Here is a 21752-nt window from a genome sequence, read left to right as displayed (position 1 = left end):
ATAATCTGGAGGCTGCACTATTTCAGATCAACCTTTATATACATTTTTATGTCAGTCTGAGCATATTTGGTCCCTTTTGTTTTAAAAAAATTATTTTACAGAGAACATAGGCCAAATTTAAGAAATAACGTATAGAAATTTAAGCTTATAACAAATGTAGGAAAAATGTACATCAGTCTTAATAGGAGTATAATTTTATAACAAAAATGTTTGCTTAACTGCCAGCTTCCTGGAAGTTAAGGCAGAAAAATAAAACATGATGTTACCTAATTTTCTATATTGTACAAAGGAAATAATAATAATATTTAAAAAGAACATGTTCCCCAAGTCACAAACTGTAAAAAAAAAAGTAAAAATAAAAAAATTATCATATGGTATATGATACTGGTAATTTTGAACTACACAGCGGTTTTCCAGCAAATGCAGGTGTATATTTCATACAGCTTTTTAATAGATCCTTGGTAAAAGTTCAATGCATGATTTACAAAAGATATTTCTGTGGAAAACTAAGCTAATATAGTCTAATTATTCAAGAGCACTGATTCTCAAACTTGACCGCATATTGGAATCACCTAGAAATTTTTAAAAAATTACTCATCCCTGAAAGTTCTGTAGTAAAAGGTCTAATTTAGTTTTTATTAGTGTGGGTGTGTGGCCTGGTCATTGGCATTATTAAAGAGTGTTTATTTGGAGGATTCCTGTAAAAGGAGAATAATAATGGTATTTGTTATTATAGAATTGTTATGTGAAAGTAAAAGATATTCTGGAACATGTTACTACTAATACTGCTACTAGGATTAACATTTTTATTGATGCTGTTGCTATTTCTACCATTACCCATAAATTATAATACTGATTTGCACAGAAGTTTTATTAACAATTACATTCTCAAACCACAATTAAAATAATCTAATACTTGGATCATTTGAAACCAATTCAGAATCTTGCAAATTCTCAGAATCATCATGATTATATTTGTATACCTAATCCTGAACTGTATCCCACAATTTTAAAATAAAATCACTGAAATTTAAAACATATATATATATATATATATATATATATGTACATATATATGTATATTTAAAACTCTTCTTAAAAGATTGATATAGACTGATAGGCCTCTTGTGATTTGTAAGATCAATCCAATTTTCTTTATTTTCCTTCTCTTTTTTTCTTTTACTTTTTATTTTAAAGATGTGGGATAAAATTCAGGGTTAGGTACATAAGTGGTCATTGTACAGGCAAAGTGTGGGTACCCTTATTGATGTTATATGCTTCCCCTCCTCTGGTAGTGTCCCACTACTACCAATCCCTTTCTTAATAATATAATAATGTCCAGGGTCTGCTTATAAGTGAGTTCATGTAGTAAGCATATCTTTGTTTCTGTGATAAATCACTGAGTATTATAGACTAATTCCATTCAAATTGCTGCAAAGTTCATAATTTTGTCTTTCTTTATGGTTGCATAGTAATCCACTGTGTAGATGTACCACATTTTCTTTATTCGGTCCACTTTCAAATGGCAGCACCATTGGTTCCATGTTTTTGCTATTGTGAATAATGCTGCAATGAACATGCGTGTGCACATATCTTTTTAGTAGAGTGATTTGAATTCTTCCAGGTACATTCTCAGAAGGGGGATTCCTGGGTCATATGGGACGTCAATTTTTAGATCTTTTAGAAATTTTCACACTGTTTTTCCACAGAGGTTATACTAGTTTACATTCCCACCAACAGTATAGAAGTGTTCCCTTTTCCCCACATCCTCTCCAGCATCTATTGTTCATTGAGTTATTGACGATGGCCATCCTGACTGGAGTTAGGTGGTATCTCTGTGTGTGGTTTTAATTTTCATTTCTTTGATGATCAGTGAGGCTGAACATTTTTTAATGTATATATTGGTTGCCTATATGTCTTCTTCTGAAAATTGTCTATTCATATTTTTGGCCCATTTAAAAAATTTTTAATTTTAAAGATGTGGGGTACAATTCAGGGTTAGGTATACAAATGTTCATTATGCAGGTAACCCTGTTGATGAGGCATGATCCCCTCCTTCCCTACCAGTTTCCCACTACTGTCAATCTCTTTCTTGTAGTATTATGATAATTATTCAAGGTTCGCTTATGATTGAGAACATGTGATACTTGGTCCTTTGTTTCTGTGATAGGTCACTCAGTATTATACACTCTAAGTGCATCCAAGTTGCTGCGAAGTTCATAATTTTGTCCTTGTTTATGGCTGTGTAATATTCCATTGTGTATATATACCAAATTGTTTCATTCAGTCCTCTTTCAATGGGCAACATGATTGGTTCCATGTTTTTGCTATTGCGAATAATGCTTCAGTAAACATGTGTGTTCAGGTATCTTTTTTACAGAGTGATTTGAGTTCCTCTGGGTATATTCCCAGAAGGGGGATTGCAGGGTCATATGGAAGGTTGATTTTTAGATCTTTTTGGAATCACCAAGCTGTTTTCAACAGAGGTTGTACTGGTTTACACTTCCACCAACTGTGTAGAAGTGTCCCCTTTTCCTTGCATCCTCTCTAGCATCTGTTGTTTTTATCTGTTGCTTTTTGAGTTAGTGATGATGATCATCCTTACTGGACTTAGGTAGCATCTCAGTGTGGTTTTAATTTGCATTTTTTGATGAGTAGTGAAGCTGAGTATTTTTCCATGTATCTGTTGGCTGCTCATATGTCTTCTTTTGAGAAGGGTCTATTCATATCTTTTGCTCACTTTGTAATGGGCTGCTTGTCTGTTTCTTTTTGGCACATTTGAGTTTCTTGTAGATCCTAGATGTTAGGCCTTTGTCAGAGATACAAAGTTATATATACTTGTTGGCAAATATTTTTCCCAGTCTGTGGACTGTCTCCCTGCTCTCTTGATGGTTTCTTTGGCCTTGTAGAAGTTGGTCAGTTTGATGAGGTTCCACTTGTCCATCTTTTCTCTTATAGCATGGGTACTTGGGGTTTTGAACAGGAATTGGTTGCCATTTTCAATTCCCATAAGGATGTCTCCTGCATTTTCTAAGGTTCTTATAGTTGGAGGTTCTACATTAAGGTCTTTGATTCATTTAGAGTTGATTTTTGTGTATGGTGATTGGTAGGGGTCTTGTTTTAACCTTCTGCGTGTGGTCAGCCAGTTTCCCATCACCATTTTCCCAGCACATTTACTGCATGTGGTCAGTCAGTTTTCCCAACACATTTACTGTGAATACGTTCTCCTCTCCCCAGTGGTTTGGTGGTGAAGTCTTTGTCGAAGATGAGTTGGTTGAGAAATTGAGGTTTTGCTTCCAGAATCTCTATCCTGTTCCATTGGTCTATATGCCTATTCTTGTACCAGTACCAGGCTGTTTTGATTATTATAGCCTTATAATAAAGTTTAAAGTCTGTAAGTAGAATACCCCATTTTTTTTGTTTTTTGCTGAGGATTGTTTTGGCTATCCATTTCCATGTGGATTTCTGTATTGTTGATTCCAGGTCCGAGGACAGTGATGCTGGTAATTTAATGGATATCGCTTTAAATCTGTAAATTGCCTTGGGTAGGATGGACATCTTGACAATGTTGATTTTTCCAATCCATGAATATGTAATATTTTTCCATTTGTTTGTTTCATCTTTGATTTCTTTGAGCAGTGTTTTGTAGTTTTTGTTGTAAAAGTCTTTTACTTCTCTGGTTAGGAAGATGCCAAGGTACTTCTTTCTTTTTTTTTAATGGCTGTTATGAATGGGATTGTGCTTTTAATTTGGGTTTCTGTTTGTTTATTGTTGGTGTATAGGAATGCAGCTGTCTTTTGCATATTTATTTTGTACACTGAGATTTTGCCCAAGTCCTTTATCAGAACAAATAGGTTTCTGAAAGATTCTCTTGGATTTTCAGGGTATAGAATCATGTCATCTGCAAAGAGGGATAACTTGACTTCCTCTTTTCCTGTTTGGATTCCCCTGATTTCCTTCTCTTGTCTGATTGTTCTAGCTAGGACTTCCAATACTATGTTGAACAGGAGGGTGAGAGTTGGTATCCTTGTCTTGTTCTGGTTTTCAGGGGAAATGGTTCCAATTTCTGTCTGTTTAGCTGTATGTTGGCTGTGGTTTTATCATAGATGGCTCTTCTAATTTGAGGTATGCTCCATCTATGCTTAGGTGTTCGAGGGTTAGGGTTATGTTGGCTGTGGGTTTATCATAGATGGCTCTTCTAATTTGAGGTATGCTTCATGTATGCCTAGGTGTTTGAGGGTTTTTATCAAGAAGGGATGCTGGATTTAATTGAAAGATTTTCTGAGTCTAATGATATAATCATGTAGTTCTTGTTTTTACATCTGTTGTTGTATTTAATTACGTTTATAGTCTTGCAGATGTTGAACCAGCCCTGCATCCTGGGATTGAAGCCTACTTGGTCATGGGGGATGATTTTTGAAATGTGTTGTTGGATCCAGTTTGTCATAATCTTGTGGAGAATTTTAGCATCTGTGTCCATCAAGGATACTGACCTGTAGTTCTCTTTTGTTGTTGGATCATTACCTGGTTTGGGTATTAAGGTGATGTTGGCTTCATAAAATTATTTGAGTAGAGTTCCATCTTTCTTGATTGTTTAGAATACTTTCAATAGAATTGGTATCAGCTCCTCCTTGTATGTTTTGTAGAATTCTGCTGGAAAGTCATCTGGTCCAGGGCTTTTTTTTTGTAGGTAGTTTTCCTATGACATAGTCAATTTCCTGGGTTGTTATTAATCTATTTAGGTTCTTAATTTCTTCTTGTTTCAACCTGGGGAGGTTGTGTGATGCCAGAAAGTCCTCCATTTCATTTAGGTTTTCAAGTTTGTTTCCATCCAAGTGTACATAGTTATTTCTTATAATCTTTTGTATTTCTTCAGGGTCAGTTGTTACTTGAACTTTTGCATTTCTGATTGTGTTTATTTGGTCTTTCTCTTTTTTCTTGGTCAATCTACCTAGGGGGTCCATCAATCTTGTTTATTCTTTCAAAGAAGCAGCTTTTGTTTCATTGCTTTTTTCCTGTGATATTTTTGTCTTCTATGTCCTGTATCTGGGCTTTTATTTTGGTGATATGGCTTCTTCGGCTGAAGTGAGGGTTTTGGTGGTCTCTTCTTCCAGCTCCTTTAGGTGACTTGTTAGGCTGTTAACTTGTGATCTTTCCATTTTCTTCATGTGTATTCACAGAGACATGAATTTCTCTCATAGTATTGCTTTCATAGCATCCCAGAAGTTTTGGCAAATCCAATTTTCAAAATTAGGAAGGAGCTTAGTTTATGATTAAGACATATAGAAAATAAACTTGAACTATTGACTCATCTATTAGGACAGGAATGTTAATAAATGTGGTTGATATAAAAAGCTCTAAAGAGCTCCAACAACAACTCTATCTTCTGCCATGTATGTTATTCATTAATATGAATTCTATAACTATAATTTATTTATTTTTATTAACCTGTGCTTTCTCATCTTCTAAACTGTTTATTGATATTTGTTCCAGAATGAATTTTAGACAATTTATTAAGCAAAGACATATAGTACAAAATAAGGAAATCAAGGCAAAGATCACTAAGGTACAGAAAGTAAAAAGAAATTAGAAGTGAAAATTTAGCCCAAATGGCAGCAGTGTGAACCAGCACATTTAATAGAGGCCCGCCAAACATTGGGCTCTAAAATTTTTTGAACAGGGATAATTTTTGGTGAAACAACTTACATAGTCCCTAGAATGTACCAAATGAATCAGCATCTCTGGGAGTGGGTGTTGGTATTTTAAAAAAATATTTTAACGTGGTTCTAATTGTGAAACCTGTTGTGTACCATTAGCAGAACCATCAAAACTATTGTTTTGAAGAAGTAGAAAGTAGAAAAGTTCCTGGTACTTGTGCAAATTTATATTCCAATAATTCCCAAATATATCTTCATTTCAAATGTTTGAGAACTGACAAAATCAATATTTGAGTGCAAGCTTCTTTATCAAATTGATTTCCTTCCAGACTTTAGGGAACAGAACAAGCATCTTTCATTGAAGATAATCTCTAGAGAAGAGAGGATATTAATAGGAGGAAAAAAGAAGATAAAGAAATGGCTTGGACACAGACAATATTTTATTATGATATAGTTTTGCTCTAAGACACAATAGTGACTCATTGAAGGCAAATCGATTGTGTTCTGATTCTTACCTAGTCAGTTGCATCTCTGACTTCCAGAAACTATCAGAACAATGCTGTAATGTTCACTTTCAAAGGTCAAAAATAGTTAACAAATATGTGTGCATTGCAAAACTAAACAGAATTTGTGAGGAAGACTGAAAAGCCAGTTACCAAATGCAAAGCCAAGTTAGTTTGACAGTGTTGTTTTTCTTTTATTTTAGATTTTCTACCATTCATGAAAAGTCTTTCATGCAATCCAATTTACATGCTTTTCATATTTATAAGTGTGCTACAGTTCAATGCATTTGTTAATATGATCTCCTTCATGCCTAAATATCTGGAACAACAATATGGAAAATCATCTTCGGATGCAATCTTTCTCATTGGTATGTATATTTTTCTCTGCATTAATAGCATACTTTTCCCACCTCATGAAATGGTAAACAGTGTGATGGTGAGTCTAGGAAACTCCTAAATTGAAATCTTTTAGAATATTTGTCTCACTGGTATATTTCTCCCCTCCACTCTCCAAAACAAATCAAGAAAAATGTAAGGAAAAGAAGAGACCAGATATATCCTGATTTTTTTCTCTCTTCTACTGTCTCTCTAGTCAGAATGCAAATTCACAATATTTATGAAAGTCTTAGGGGGTTCAAAAATTAGATACACTTTTCAGATAGGCTGTCTGTACACTTAAAAAAAAAGACAGAGTTAGCTCATGAGGATTCTGGGAGCTGATTTTACTCCCAGATTTTACTCTTTTGACTCCAATTTATGGTTTCCATATTCCTTAGTTTCCTAGTCCCCCTGGTGGTTTTAGGTTTCTCTGCAGCCACATGAATTCTTGTCTTGTGACCACACTAACCCCGAGGTTCTATCCTATCTTGAGTTTTTTCTGGAATCTTTTCACTGTTTTGAAGAGACAAGATCCCAGACTATCTGCATAGACACTATCCCAAGTGCTTGTGAAAAGTTTAGATACTTGAAGTTCCCTCTCAGACTCTAAATCAGATTCCATGGTATTGGGCTCTGGAATGGACTAAAATAAGCTTTCTTAAGAATATGATTCACTGAACCAAACAGTTGTATTGTAAGAATTCAACCTAAGGCTGTCTTTTTTTTCTTTTCCCTTTTACTTTTCTTTTTGGTGGGGGAGGCAGGGGACATTGAGACAGAAAAAGTGGTGGTCAGTAGAAGTAAGATTTGAAATATACTTGATAGCAACAGGTTCAGCAAAGTTACCCTTTAAAATACCTTGAGATGAAACAAAATCTTAGGAACCAGAGTGAGAATAAATAATATAAAAATTATACAGAGATAGACAGAAAGATGGATAGATTTTCCTGTTCCACAGAATGGAGAGAAAAAAATGAATAAGTTTTAGGTCAACCTTGACTTGCCACTTCTATCTGGATCCTAAGAAAAGAGATATTGATTACAATCCCATCTATATGAAATGTACAATCTACTGCAACTAGTTAAGTGAATGATGATAACAATTTTTCAAGATATACTTTGAAATAATGGGGGTATTTTTAAAAATCCCTGTATGTAGTGTGTAACTAACTGTAAACTAAATTCAATCATCCTTCTTCACTGTGAGTTAGACCTAGTTTCTCATGTAAGACACACTAGCTAAAAATGATAACACATTTGTTCTTTTGGTAGGCCACTTTGTAAATAATATTTTACTTGCATTTATAGGTGTTTATAACTTACCTCCAATATGCATTGGATATATAGTTGGTGGTTTAATCATGAAGAAGTTCAAGATTACTGTCAAAAAAGCTGCCCACATAGGATGCTGGTTATCTTTACTTGATTATCTTCTTTATCTTGCATGTTTTCTCATGACCTGTGATAATTCTTCAGTTGCTGGCATAACCACCTCTTATGAAGGGTATGTAGTTTTCTAATAAATGTCATACTCTTTCAACAAACACCTAATACTATATTTTCTATAATGGTAATGAATGACCAGATCATTTGCTTATTGGAGTTAATGGCACTGATCCATGGTTTTCCTGTATCTTTCCACCATCTGTCAATCATAACCCAATTCATCCAAGCTTATAAAGAGGTTGGGGACATATCCCAAGGTGAGTAAGTTTATGATTTTATGTATTTGTGTGTGTGGTTGTCTTTGTGAACAAAGACACAGAGTCAAATATGCAATATGTCTAGTAAACATTAACATGGATATCAAGGAAACTACCTATAGTCTCAAATTGTATTAGGAAATGTTAGCCATGAACTTTATACTCTCCTAAATGAGTAAAATTAAAAGTTGACTCGACAGTCAAAATAGCCTTTATATTTTTCCATTATGTGTTTAAGGTTGACATAACTGAATCCTAATACATTATAAATTAATTAATGTATAAATGTATATATTTCATTTGTATAGTTAGGTAGAATGTATTGACTAGTTTAGATTTTGCATTTTGAGGGTTATCTGGATTTACTGAAAAGTTTTCCATAGTGATGTAAATTTTAAAAACTTACCTGTAGAATATATTTAGAAATTTAGTCATCGCTAAAAATGAAATAAAGATATTCTAAAATGTTCTTTAAAAGCCATCAAGGATTATACAATTAAAATAATTTCAAATATAAAATGATAAAGTCATTTTATACACATTATCTGATCTGAGTCTTATAAACTCCATTTACGATAGGTATTCTTATCTCCATATACAGATGAAGAAATTGAGATTCAAAGGGATTCAATGACAAAGAGAGTTCATGGTAAATCCCTTCAACCACATCAATATAGAAACATGGATTTTAAAACTGGAAAGCATTGTAAAGATTGTCTCTGTCTCCAATTATGCTGGTTCCCAAGCAAAATGTATAGAAAGTCACACTGTGATCTAGTCTGAATTCAATCTTTAGACTCCCGTGCTAGCATTCTTTTGATCACATTACAAGCTCTGGGTACTTTTGATACTAGTAGACTGTATTTGTTTAGCTCAAGTACCTATGTTTCTGGAGCTAAGCATATCATCCACATTATAAATGAAACTTTCAAGTTTGTTCTGTCTTCTTACTTTCCACTTTATGGATCAACCACAGAGATTAGGTCTTCATTTTTGAGTTCTAATAGTAACTGGAAAAAGCCTCCCACATGTTAGGGGCTCAATCAATGCTTATTTATTACCTATATGTTTTTTCTGAAACAAATCATTGAAAAAATGGATATGTGGTCATGAAAGCAAGCACATCTTATGCCAGAACTATAGTACATAGGCTGTACAATAATGACTGGAAGATTTCTCCTTCCATTTGAGGGAGGGGAAGAAATGTAACTGGGATTGAGATGAAAAGAAAAAAAATGCTTGAATGGTCTTTCAATATCTGTGGCATTATTTTAAATCATTTCAGAATTCAACAAGATTTATATATAGGAAATAACATCTTTGCTGACTGCAATACAAATTGCAACTGTCCACTTAAAATATGGGATCCTGTGTGTGGAGTCAATGGCTTGTCATATATGTCAGCTTGTCTTGCTGGTTGTGAGAGATCCGTTGGAACAGGAATAAACATGGTAATAAATCCAATTGGCCTTTTTTACAGAAATATTTTGCACTGCATTGATATTTTCTACTTATAAACTGGGTCTACATTTAATTAGAGTAAAATTGGTTTTTCCTCAAAAACAAATTAATTTTTTGTGTGTGTGGAAAAATAATTTTTTGTATGCTCACTTGATTATCTTTTATTTCCTAAGTCTTATGTAAAATCTTCATAGTGTCTGAACACAACTGTAATTTTCAAGCAGTTTGTATTATCACTCAAATAATTTGGTACTAAAACATTTTTTCATTGAGATAAAGTTGGCAGTTTTATCTCAATTATCCAGCTATTTGCTTTGTTCATATTTTTCCTTTTTTATATGTGTATGCGTGTGGTTTTTGTGTTTTTCACATTCTGACAGTTTTTTTAAGAAGTTGGAATTAGAAATATTTTCTTGTTTCCAAAATATCACAATACTTTTAATGTTGGTTGGTGATCAAAGTAAAATATAAATTTTAATTCTTAAGACCTGGAAACCCTATAACAATTCAAAAAAGTTTCACTTAACTGTGATTTTGAAATAAACCATATTTTTCTAAAACAAGGCTTTATTTGTAAGCATCTAAATATTTCAACCCAGTATTCAGAAGCAGATTGTGTTTATCATACATAGTATTGTGGCAAAATAGTTTGTTTTTTTTCCCCCAAAAGATATATCTTTAGAAGCTTAGTTATTACAAATGTACTTCATATAATTTTTTTAAATACCATTTTTCTGAAACTACCTTTCTATCTTTTGTTTCATGCTATATCCTGAGCATCATCATAAAGGAGATGGGAATAAAGGAAACAGCAGTTTCCATCTTCATCCAACTGGTTATGCACAAAATACTTGAGTTTTGTGTTCAAAATTTTTCATCCTTAAATAGGATATTATTTTTTGACAGGTGTTCCAAAACTGCAGCTGCATTAGAACATCACAAAATTCATCCGCAGTTCTTGGTCTGTGTGACAAAGGGCATGACTGTTCCATGATGCTACAGTACTTTCTAATCATATCGGCAACGAGCAGTTTCATTTATTCTTTAGCTGCCATACCTGGATATATGGTTCTTCTGAGGTACAGGAATTATTTTATTTATTTAGATTTCTTTCTGCTCATTTATTAGGGTAACTTTTTGAAAGAAATTTACTTGGAACCCATAGTATTTAAGAACTCAGTGCTCGACTAAACCATTTATTGTGCTTTTGCACTAAGCATTGCTGAATTTTATAAAATTTTAAAGTTAGCAATTAAAAGTTTATCTGTGGCCATTTTCTTTCCTATCCCTCCCTATTTCTTTTCTTATTTCTTAGGGTAAATGGGTGGACCTCTCACTGTGTAACAAAATAAGAAACACATAGATATCTTAGGGTCAGCTATATGAAATGGTCATTTTAATAGGTAAAGAGTGAGTGCTGGCAGCCATTTTCTAAAGTTCAACCCATAGAACCCCAGATAGTAAAGCTGTCAGAAGTGGGTTTTTTGGTGTGGTTTTTTTATTTATTTTTTTACCACGGTCACGTGATTTTTCTGATCCTTCTGAGGTGGATTCTCTCTCTGAGGAGGGGCTGCCTACCCCAGAAGAGGCAGCAACTCTCCTTCAGGATGTTAATAAAGTTGTAGTGACAATGCCTGCCCCAGAGGGTTTGCTGACTTCCTGAGCCAGATCTGCAGTCAGGGCCTGGATGCCAGAGGCAGTGGAATCTCAACAAGCCTCTGGTGTCATGTGTGGTCCATGGGACAAGCCCCTCTTCAGACACAGAAGTTTGTGTTCACCTCCAGTTTCATGCTGGGCAAGCCTAGGGTTCCTGAAAAGCAAGAGAGGAAAGTACGTGCTCCCTGCCTGCTATTTTCCACCCTCACACCTTGAAGACAATTTGTTGTGCTTCAGATGTGTTCACAGGAACAAGATCTTATAATAATAAAAAGCCTACAGTGCAAACAGAATACCAGGATAATGACATATCTTTGTTTGTAATTAATGGCAGAAAGGTTTGACAGTCGATTCCATGGTGCTGCTGACAGCTGAACCCTGGTCCTCACCACACATGTAGACTGGTGGGTTGCGAATGTTCTCCTAAGACTCCCAACAGTGCCTGCTGTTTCGTGGGTTGGGATACAGAGATGCTTATGTTTAAAAATGAAAAAATGTTTGATAAATGACTGTTAATTCCAGTTAACACGTAGAAAAATTCATTCATACTACCAAATGCCTACCCTTCTAAAAAAGAAATGACGTCAAGATCTTTTAAGAGGAAACTACAGCTGAGCATTGAGAAGTTGAGGAAAGAAATAGTAGTTTGCATCTGTGCTGAATTTCCCTCCTCAAAATACTACTTTAGGAACTGCTCTGTTCCAATAGTACATTTAATAAAATATACAGCATTTTAAGACAAACTGTTGATTCTCTCTCTCCCTCCCCAAAGCACATAATTTTTTTGTGTTCAAAACAACATTTTTCAAAGTTTTATTAATAGCCTGAGACTTCTGTTTGACTCTGGGATAAAACACGAGGCATTTTGTGTTATCTTCACTTATTGTTGTTTTGTATATTTCTGCTGCTTAAACTATTTAAGATTGTTTCTCATACACAATATATTGAATTTTAAATGTGTACATAAAATAATTCATCTATTGTATTTAGGAGACCATTTTCATTGCATGCAAAGTATTAATGTTCTTAACCTAAAGTAGAATTAAGCTAAAAAGTACGATTTCCTTTTGTGGGATCCATTTGTTTTTTAACACCATTTTATTGAGGTATGATTGATATACAAAAAGCTGCACATATTTAATGTATCCAAGTGAGCGCAATTAATTTTTAATTCTCTCTTGCTTTCTAAACTTAAAGTCCTTTGAGTTTTGGAAGAGATCTGCTGGTTTCATTTGTCCTGTATTTTAAGGGTAGTTTCCAACATGGTTTTATTATTATGAGTAAGGGATGTTTGGGGTTTTTTGCCTCCTTAATGAAGATATGATAAGTAATGCAGTAGAAAGAGTGGTGGAGTTGGAACATTTATAACCTTCATGATGCAAACTTAATAGGTTTGGGCAAGAATCTTTAAAAAATGTTGAAGTCACAGGAAAGTTTGAGAAACTAGAGGTTTTTATGGTCTCACAGTCATTCTCCTCCCCACTCCTACTCAGTCATTGGTGGTCAAAGTTTTTCAGTGTAATAATTAATACACAAATTTCTTTTCTTATTGTATATATATTATTAATTTAATTATGTTAATTAAAATCATAATTAATTTAAATATTGATTAATTTAACTTTAATTTAATTTAAATGTTTTTCCTGTTTCCATTGGATTGGTCAAGTTTCTATTTCCTCTATTTGGAAATTTTCTTTGCTTTCTGATTCTGCTGATAAATAGCTCCCTGTTTCTAATAAATTTAAATAGACAAATTTCCATACCCACCCCCCCAAAAAACTATGGTAATTTTTGACCTCTTTATTTTTCTTTTATTTATGAATATATATTTTTTTTTAGGTGCATCAAGTCTGAGGAGAAGTCCCTTGGTGTGGGATTGCATGCATTTTGCACAAGAGTATTTGGTAAAAATAGTTATTTTTTCCCAACACCATATCAAACAAATAAATTACTAAGCAAATAAAATAATTATCTCAGGATAACAGTCTGGCAAACATCCTTCCTATATTTAAACAGCACTTCATAATTAGTATTAGAATGAAGTAAACAAAGAAATGAAGAATTTCTTTTACTTGTAAAGGTCTATCTGACCTTAATTACACTACTATTTTGTTAAATTTGAAAAGTAAGTGAACACAAAATGCTTTGTTATAATAAAATATACAGATTATTGGTCCAAAACATTTTTAAAAATATATAACGTTCAGAATCTTTAATTCATTGTTTTACTCTATCAATAATTTTGTTGCATTTTACCCATTGATTCCATATTTTTATAATTTAGAACTTTGCACTAAAAGTAACATAAAAACAAAATTCAGAGCATTAGATTTATATTTTGTTAAACTTTGTTGTACATTAGAAATACTGAAATATTTTAAAATAAAAAATGTATCTTAATTCTTATTTTGTTGATAGATTTTTTTCTTTCTTAATTGTAGCTGGCATTCCTGCACCGATATATTTTGGAGCTTTAGTGGACTCCACATGTTTACATTGGGGAACTCTAAAATGTGGTGAGACAGGGGCATGCAGGATATATGATTCCACCAATTTCAGGTAAAGATAATCATTTTTAGAATTGTTTTCTAAGCATACACTATGCATAAAATGGCACCATTTATATCTAACTTTTTTGACAAGTGACAAGAATATTTATGACTTTATTTTCAGAATAAATACTGCTGCTATATCTCATTTCTTATTTATATAATAAAATTTTAGTTTCCCATTATTTCTAAAATGTTTGCTCAACATAAGCATAACTGATTTCCCTAACCTAGCCTTTCAAAAGTTTGTTTGTTAAATTGTTAGCAATTAACACATTACTGAAAGTAGTATCCGTATGTAAGTTACCTATCCAAATTATATTACTCTCTAAAGCATTTTTGTTACATCCTTTATCATTTCATCATCTTACTAGCCTGAAGTGTCACCTTTTCTCAACATCAGTCTCTGATCTCCAAAATGCTATTTGTGTTTTCACATTAAATCTTGCTGAAACAATATTGTTCATGTTTCCTAATGCCTTATTTTTGGTTAATATTTCTAATTTTGAAAAAAATGCTTTCATTTTGCTGTTTCTATTTTCGTGTTTTTAATATTTGAATTCTATTTAAATTTCTATTAACTTCTCCTGATGGATCGGGTGGTAAATCTATTTTTAGTTCTTTAAGAAATCTCTAAACTGCTTTCCATAGGTATTAAACTAGTTTGTATTCTCAACAACATATGAGCGTTCCCTTTTCTCCACATCCTCACAAACATCTGTTTTTGTTTGTTTGTTTTACCTTAAATAAATGCCATCCTGACTGGTATAAGGTGATTTCTCATTGTGGTTTTGGTTTACATTTGTCTTATGATTAGTGATATTGAATATATTTTTATGTTTGTTGACTACTGTGTGTGTCTTCCTTTGAGAAGTGTCTGTTTATATCCTCTGCACATTTTTTAAAGGGATTATTAATTTTTCTGTTGGCTCATTTGAATTTCATAAGTTATGGATATTACGTCTTTGAGAAATGTAGTTTGCAAATATTTTCTTAACTTCCATAACTGTTGTCTGTTAATTTTGTTGATGATCATGATGCGGATTTTTCAGGTCATCCTGGGCTTTGAGAGTGTCAGTTCAATGGGTCGGCCAGCCAAGCCCCAGAAAGGGTCTTCAAGGACTGGTAGCCCCAGAAGTGTCAGTTCTAATAGGCTAGCAAGCCTACACCCCAGAATATTGGCTCTAATGGACCAGCAAGCCTAGCCCTCTGGGTGTCTCAGTTTTGAAGTCTCACCTTCTTCTGGCAGCTCTCCTGGTTCAGCCGGCTCCCTCAGCTGGCAAGCCAACCTCTGGGGTGCATCGCTTTTCCGGCTCCAAGAATCTTCTGCAGCTATTCAAGTCGCAGCTCTTAAGGGTCAAGGGTCGAGGTTCTTATCTCTGATCGAGGTTCTTGTTTCATGCCCAGAAAGAATGAAGGGCACAGCCAGAAAGTGAGAAAGCAGGATTTATTGAGAGGATAGAAAAGCTCCCCACGCCGACAGAAGATCCAAAGCAGTTGCCCGTCTAGGGCGGAAAACCTAGAGCTTATATAGCCCTAAGTTAAAGCCAATTGGCTAGCACTAACTGTGAGCTACAGCTGTTCTGATTGATCAGTATTAAGGACCAATCGTCAGGAGGTAGAGGCCTGACAGTGAGCTGATTAATTGTTTTTCGATTCCAGCAGTGAGTACTTAAACTCTAGCTTGAAAGGCTCATGGGGAGCTTGTTTACCAATGCTGAGCCTGAGAGGCCTGCCAGAGTTTGCTACATTGTTACCAGAGGACCCACCTGTCTGTTTGCCTAGCGTTTTTTTCTAGTTATCTCCTCGTCAATCTTTTTTGCTGTGCGAAAGTTCTTGAGCTGGATTAGGTCCCTCTAGTACATTTTGGCTTTAGGCACTTTTGTTTTTGATGTCATGGTCAGGAATTCATTGACTACCAGTGTCTAGCAGAGTTTCCCGAGCTTTCTTCTAGAGCTTTTATAGTTTGAGTTCTTGCATTTAAACCATTAATCCTTCTTAATTTTTGCATATGGTTAGAGGAAGGGGTCCAGCTTCTACAAATGGTTAGCCAGTTTCTCAACATTTGCTAAATAGGGCATTCTTTCCCCAGAGTTTGTTTTTGGCAACTTTGTCAAAGATGTGATGGTTATATGACAGTGGTTTTTTTCCTGGGTTTTCAATTCTGTTCCATTTGTCTGTGTGTCTGTTTTTGTACCAGTACCATGATGTTTTGGTTACTGTTGCCTTGTAGTAAAGTTTGAAGTCTGGTAACATGATACCCCCAGCTTTGTGCTTTTTCCTTAGGATTGCTTTGGTTATTTGGACTCATTTTTGCTTCCATATGAATTTAAGTATTTTTTTCTAGATCTGTGAAAGATGTTGATAATTTAATAGGGACTGCATGGGATTGTCTTGGGTAGTATGGACATTTTAATAATATTGCTTCTTCCAATCCGTTAGCATGGAATGTTTTTCCATTTGTTTGTGTAATCTTTAATTTCTTTCAGCAGTGTTTTGTAGCTCACGTTGTAGAGATCTTTCACCTCTTTCATTAGATGTATTTCAAGGTATCTTATTATTATTGTACCTATTGTAAATAGTATGGTGTTCTTTATCCGGTTCTTGGCTTAAATGGTGTTGGTGTAGAAAAGTCACTGATTTTTGAGCGCTGATCTTGTAACCTGAGACTTTACTAAAGTCATTATAAGTGCTAGAAGTGTTTTGGTGGAATCTTTAGGATTCTTTAAATATAGAATAATATCATCTGCACAGAGAAATAATTTAACTTCCTCTTTTGTTATTTAGATACCTTTTATTTTTCTCTTGCCTGATTGCTTTGCCTAGAACTTCCAGTATTATGTTGAACAGGAGTGGTGAGAGTAGGAATACTTGTCTTGTTTCAGTTCTGAAGAGGAATGCTTCTAACTTCTGCCCACTAAGTATGATATTGGTTGTGGGTTGGTCATAAATGACTCTAATTAATTTGATAAATATTTGTTCAATATTTAGGTGAGTTCAGGATTTTATCATGAAAGAATGTTGGATATTATCAAATGCTTTTTTTTTGCATCTATTGAGATAATTATGTGGTCCTTTTTTTTACTTCTGTTTATGTAGTGAATTGTTCTTGCTAATTTGAAGATATTGAACCAAACTTGCATCCTAGGAATAAATCCCAGCTGATCATGACTGAGAATTCTTTTGATGTACTACTGGATGCTGTTTGCAAGAATTTTGTTGAGATTATTCGCATCTGTGTGCATCAGAGAAGCTGACCTGTCGTTTTCTTTCTTAGTTGTATCTTTGCCATTTTTTGGAATCAGAATGATGGTGGCTTTATAGAATGAGTTAGGGAGAGGAGTCCCTCCTTTTTAATTGTTTGGAATAACTTTAGTAGTTTTGGTACCAGATGTTCCTTGTATGTCTGTTAGAATTCAGCTATGGAATTGTGAAACCATCAGGTCCCAAATTTTTATTGGTGGATATTTTTTTTAATAACTGATTCAATTTTGTGGCTCATTAGTGGTCTGTTTAGGGTTTCACTTATTTTAATTTTTGAATGTTGTGTGATTCCAGGAATTTAGGGAAGCATTCTTAATAAATACTACAATAAAACTGCTGTCACTGTCAGTATTAAATTTAAGGTGAAGATTCTATTTGGTGTAAAAAATAAGAATGATAAAATATAAGAAAAAAATTAAACTAAATTTGAATTTCTCAATGATAATTTTTTAAAAACCCAAAAAGTTTTGGATAAACATTAGAATAAATAAAAGAGTTCAACAAAGTTGCTTATGCAAGACTGACATGCAAAAAACTGCTATTATGTTTATGGAAATAGAATATCATAAAGATATTTTATTTTTTATATCTGTCTATACTGTTTTGTAATATTTAATGTATTTTAACATTTTTAAAAAATAGATACATCTACCTTGGATTGCCAGCAGCACTAAGAGGATCAAGCTATATTCCAGCCTTACTGATTCTAATTCTTCTGAGGAGTCCTCTACCTGGTGAAAATGCTTCTTCAGGAACTGAGCTTATAGAGACAAAGGTCACAGGGAAGGAAAATTAGTGCAAAGATATACACCAAAATTCCAAAGTTTTGAATGAGGCTGAACTGAAAACTAAATTGTAATTACCCCAATATATTATCTGTCTCAGAATTGGAAGACACACTGTACAACTTAACTGTTTTTAAAATCAATAGAGGTACTGTAGTTAAATTTTCTTGACTTTAAGAACCTAAAAAATAGTTTTAACTCAAGATAAAGATGTACACTAATTATATTTCTGAGGTAGTAATGGCACTTGAGATTTTCCTAGGAGAGACGTTTATAACTACCCTCCAGACAAGATTTTTAGAGCCAGCTTTATTTTTATGTTAATATGAAAAGTTTTCTTTTAACTCATGCAAAGTAAAGGTATATTTTCTACATATTGTTTTCCAAATAGTTCTAAATTATCTGTTATGAAAATCTATTTAATGTCATTGAATTTGTGCTTTGATACTGGGATTATTCGGTATCAAAACTGAAGTTCTCATTCTGCTCATGTGAACTTTTAGATATTTTATTAAAACTTATCACTTCTATGTGAAGAAAGCCTACATCTTCTTATTCTATATAGCAATTGTTCTTTAACTTGTATTCACTCCAGATATGATTCTTTTATTGCTCATTAGTATGCCATCTTTTGTTTTCAATTCTTTCTCTTCTTTTTTACCCCTGTCATATATTTTGTCATTTTGTTCAGAGTACTGACAAACTTGATAATTTTATTAAAAATCATGTGGCAAAGTGGCAAAGATTGTTGGAATTTCTTTTTTTTAGCAATCAAATCTGGTGACTAAACTGTTTCTTAAAAGCAAGTGTCTGACTCAAAAGATAGAGACAATATTATTAGTAAAACTCCAGTCTTTAAAGGCTATTAAGAATCTGATATTGTCAAAGGACCACTTTCCCTGATTAATTAGAACAATGTTTATGCCACCGGTTGTGTCCTGAATTAGAACAAAAACACAATTTTCCAAAAATAATCTTAGAAAAATGAGCCGGTCTCGGTGGCTCAGCCTGTAATCCCTCACCTTTGGGAGGCTGACGTGAGTGGATTGCCTGAGCCCATGGGTTCGAGACCGCCTGGGCAACTTGGCGAGACCTCATCTCTACAATAAATCAAAATTAGCCGGGCATGGTAGTGCGTGCCTATAGTTCCAGCTACTCGGAAGGCTGAGGTGGAAGGATCGCTGGAGCCCATCAGGTCGAGGCTGCGGTGGTAGGGAGCGGCCACTGGACTCCAGTCTGGGTGACAGAGTGAGACTCCAACTCAAAAAAAAAAAAAAAAAAAATCTTAGAAAAATGAAACTTTTAAAAAGTGACTTCTGTTATAAAACTAAGGTTAATAAAGGCAAGATGTATATTAAAAATGAAATCTGCCATATTATTAGTTTGGAACTTATGAATAAACTCAAAGAATGAAAAGATTTTAGTACACGAAGCCTTACTGACAGCATAGGGCTTTTGATACAAGACAGTAGAACAAACAGACATGCAGGAAGGAAGGGTAAGAGAAATAGATGTCAATATACTATGGTTATTTATGTGTAATATATAGGGAATGAGAGTGTCTGAAGGGATAGAACAGGATGAAGGGGGCTGGAAACCAGTATACACTTAGAAGGAACCTGAAGTGTGAGTTGCTGATTCAGAATATGGAATGGTAGCTGGAAAGCAGGCCAGTGAATTGAAGGACTTTGTAAAGTTACTTTATAGGCTGATATGATTTCCTCAGTGATTGGATGTGTCTTCTGAAAAGAAAGCAACTGAGATAAGGAAGGTTAGATAAAAAAGCTTAGAAAGATAATTAAAAGTAAAGTTTTAGGTTCATGAAGTTTGAGACTTCATCGCTAGATATATTAAAAATAATAAAGATTCAAGATGGAGGTAGCCTTGAAACAAGAGAGAGGAGCTAAAATCACTAGAAAAGAGGAGTATAACTTTGAGTAGCTATGACTGCAGAAGTGAGGTATAGTGTTGCTGTCTGATGAAATGAAAATTGGAATTGCATTTTTTGTTGGGGGAGGAAGTGGTAAGAATGATCTGGAAGCTAAAATGAGGACCGTACCTTATATTCAGAGAGTTGTAAGAAAGGTAAACAGATTTCAGATGAAGCAGGTTAAGTTTGCTTAGTTTGCAGTGGTGAAGAGAATGTTTATTTATGAATTGGAGTCTGAGAGAAAAAGTGGAGAATGGGAAGTATATGGAAATTAGAAGTAGAATGAGAGGTAACTTTGAATTCTGGTGTTTTTGGGTGACTGACATAAGCGGGAGCAAAGGACACAGTGAGATTAGTTCTGAGGTATTCAAGGCAAATAGTATTGGTGAGACTGTGAGTGTCAAAATTAGAAGAGGTGCTGACTGGGCTCCCTGGTGACCCCTTGTCATGGAGGTAAATTGAAGAAGTGGAAACAACACAAGAACTCATAGTCCCTTCTTGATCCCTATTGATAGATTTGAGGTGATCAAAGAAAGCTGAGTCTTACTCTGTGCACAGTTCATCCACATGAATTTCCTCAATGGAGCATCATAAGCCCAGAAAGACATTGTTTTGGACTTGCTGCCTTGAGCTAACATATATCCCTTTCTGGGGAAAATGGTATTTTACTCTGAAAGCACAGAGTTCTTTCTTGCCACTTCTTGCTGGGGAAAGCAAGTCAGAGAAAGTAGGTGTTGGAAAGATTTGGGATCCCTTATGACCTTTGTTATTGGCATATTTGAGGCCTGGGGAATTCAGTTCTTATTCTGAGTACTAGTACTACCTGAATGAGGATAGAGATAATGGCATACCAGATACATGTGGAGGAGAATGAGGGAACAGGTAGTGAGAAGTCTAGGATCAGTAATATTCTTATTTCATATCCTGGGGAGTCTAAAGTTAATGGAATTAGAAATAGTGATTAAATGCATTATTTATAATTCTAAATGTAACCAATATTTGCAGGAACTTAAAAAAACAACTTCAGAAACAGAAACGTAAAAGGAGAGGAAATAGTCATCTCCCATATTTTATATATGGTGGTAAAATGTGTTTTAAACTTGATTAATTAAAATCTAATGGTGTAAACATATTAGTTTTATGGAGTGCACTACTAGAGGACTAAAGACAGAACTGCTTAAAAGTGGTTAACTCTGGGGCATTGGACAAGTCATAAGAAGGATCAAAGAAAAATACATTTAGCTTTTTTGAGGACCTTTTGTGATCTTTGATTTTTTTTTTCCTGTGCAGGTAAAACATGATTAAAACATAATATTTTATAAAGAATTTTACATCAGTGAAAACAATAAAAAATAAGAAAATGCATTTCATAGACGGGGAAGAAACTGAGCTTCTAAATTTTAAGAGTTGTTGAAGATTTCCAAAAAGTGTTTATGGAACAATTGTTTTTTCATTTCATCTCATTTCACTTCTCATTTTATTGTTTGGTTATAGGTTGGTGTGTGCATGGGAGGAGGGTGGTAACTAAGTTGCAAGCTATAAAATTCAAATAGAATTCAGGTTGGTATATTTATATTAGGATGAAAAATATACACGGAAAACAATCACAGAACAATAATTAAAAGTACTAGGTAATTTCAAGCATATGTATATATGCGAGTCACTAAGTAACCAGAGTTTTTTGCATAAGTTTTCAATACAGGTCTTGGTGGGAAATTACTCCAGGTTGATGAAGAGAAAGAGCAAAATTCAATCCTTATTACGGGAATAATAGGAGCAATTATAAGAATGTCTCAGCCGGGCTTGGTGGCTCGGCCTGTAATCCTGCGCCTTTGTGAGGCTGAGGTGAGTGGATTGCCTGAGCCC

At 34.1% G+C, this 21752-nt stretch overlaps 1 protein-coding gene across 1 annotated transcript in view; it reads left to right on the top strand.

The window, feature by feature from the left end:
* Nucleotides 1–18699, top strand: part of SLCO1A2 (solute carrier organic anion transporter family member 1A2) — a 109595-nt gene extending 90896 nt beyond the window's left edge. Inside the window, exons 9-15 of the mRNA XM_008065827.2 lie at nucleotides 6364–6528; nucleotides 7847–8042; nucleotides 9527–9692; nucleotides 10609–10781; nucleotides 13198–13262; nucleotides 13800–13917; nucleotides 17814–18699. Of these exons, the coding sequence (XP_008064018.2) occupies nucleotides 6364–6528; nucleotides 7847–8042; nucleotides 9527–9692; nucleotides 10609–10781; nucleotides 13198–13262; nucleotides 13800–13917; nucleotides 17814–17967 (1037 nt within the window). The 3' untranslated portion in view covers nucleotides 17968–18699. The remainder of the gene's footprint in view (nucleotides 1–6363; nucleotides 6529–7846; nucleotides 8043–9526; nucleotides 9693–10608; nucleotides 10782–13197; nucleotides 13263–13799; nucleotides 13918–17813) is intronic.
* The last annotated feature ends 3053 nt before the right edge of the window (nucleotides 18700–21752 follow it).

Source organism: Carlito syrichta, unplaced genomic scaffold (genome assembly GCF_000164805.1).
Source record: "Carlito syrichta isolate Samal-C Ts95f unplaced genomic scaffold, Tarsius_syrichta-2.0.1 Scaffold308809, whole genome shotgun sequence".
NCBI classification, from domain to species: Eukaryota; Metazoa; Chordata; class Mammalia; order Primates; family Tarsiidae; genus Carlito; species Carlito syrichta.
The sequence above is the reverse complement of the archived record's forward strand: the minus strand, read 5'-3'. Positions and strand labels throughout refer to the sequence as shown.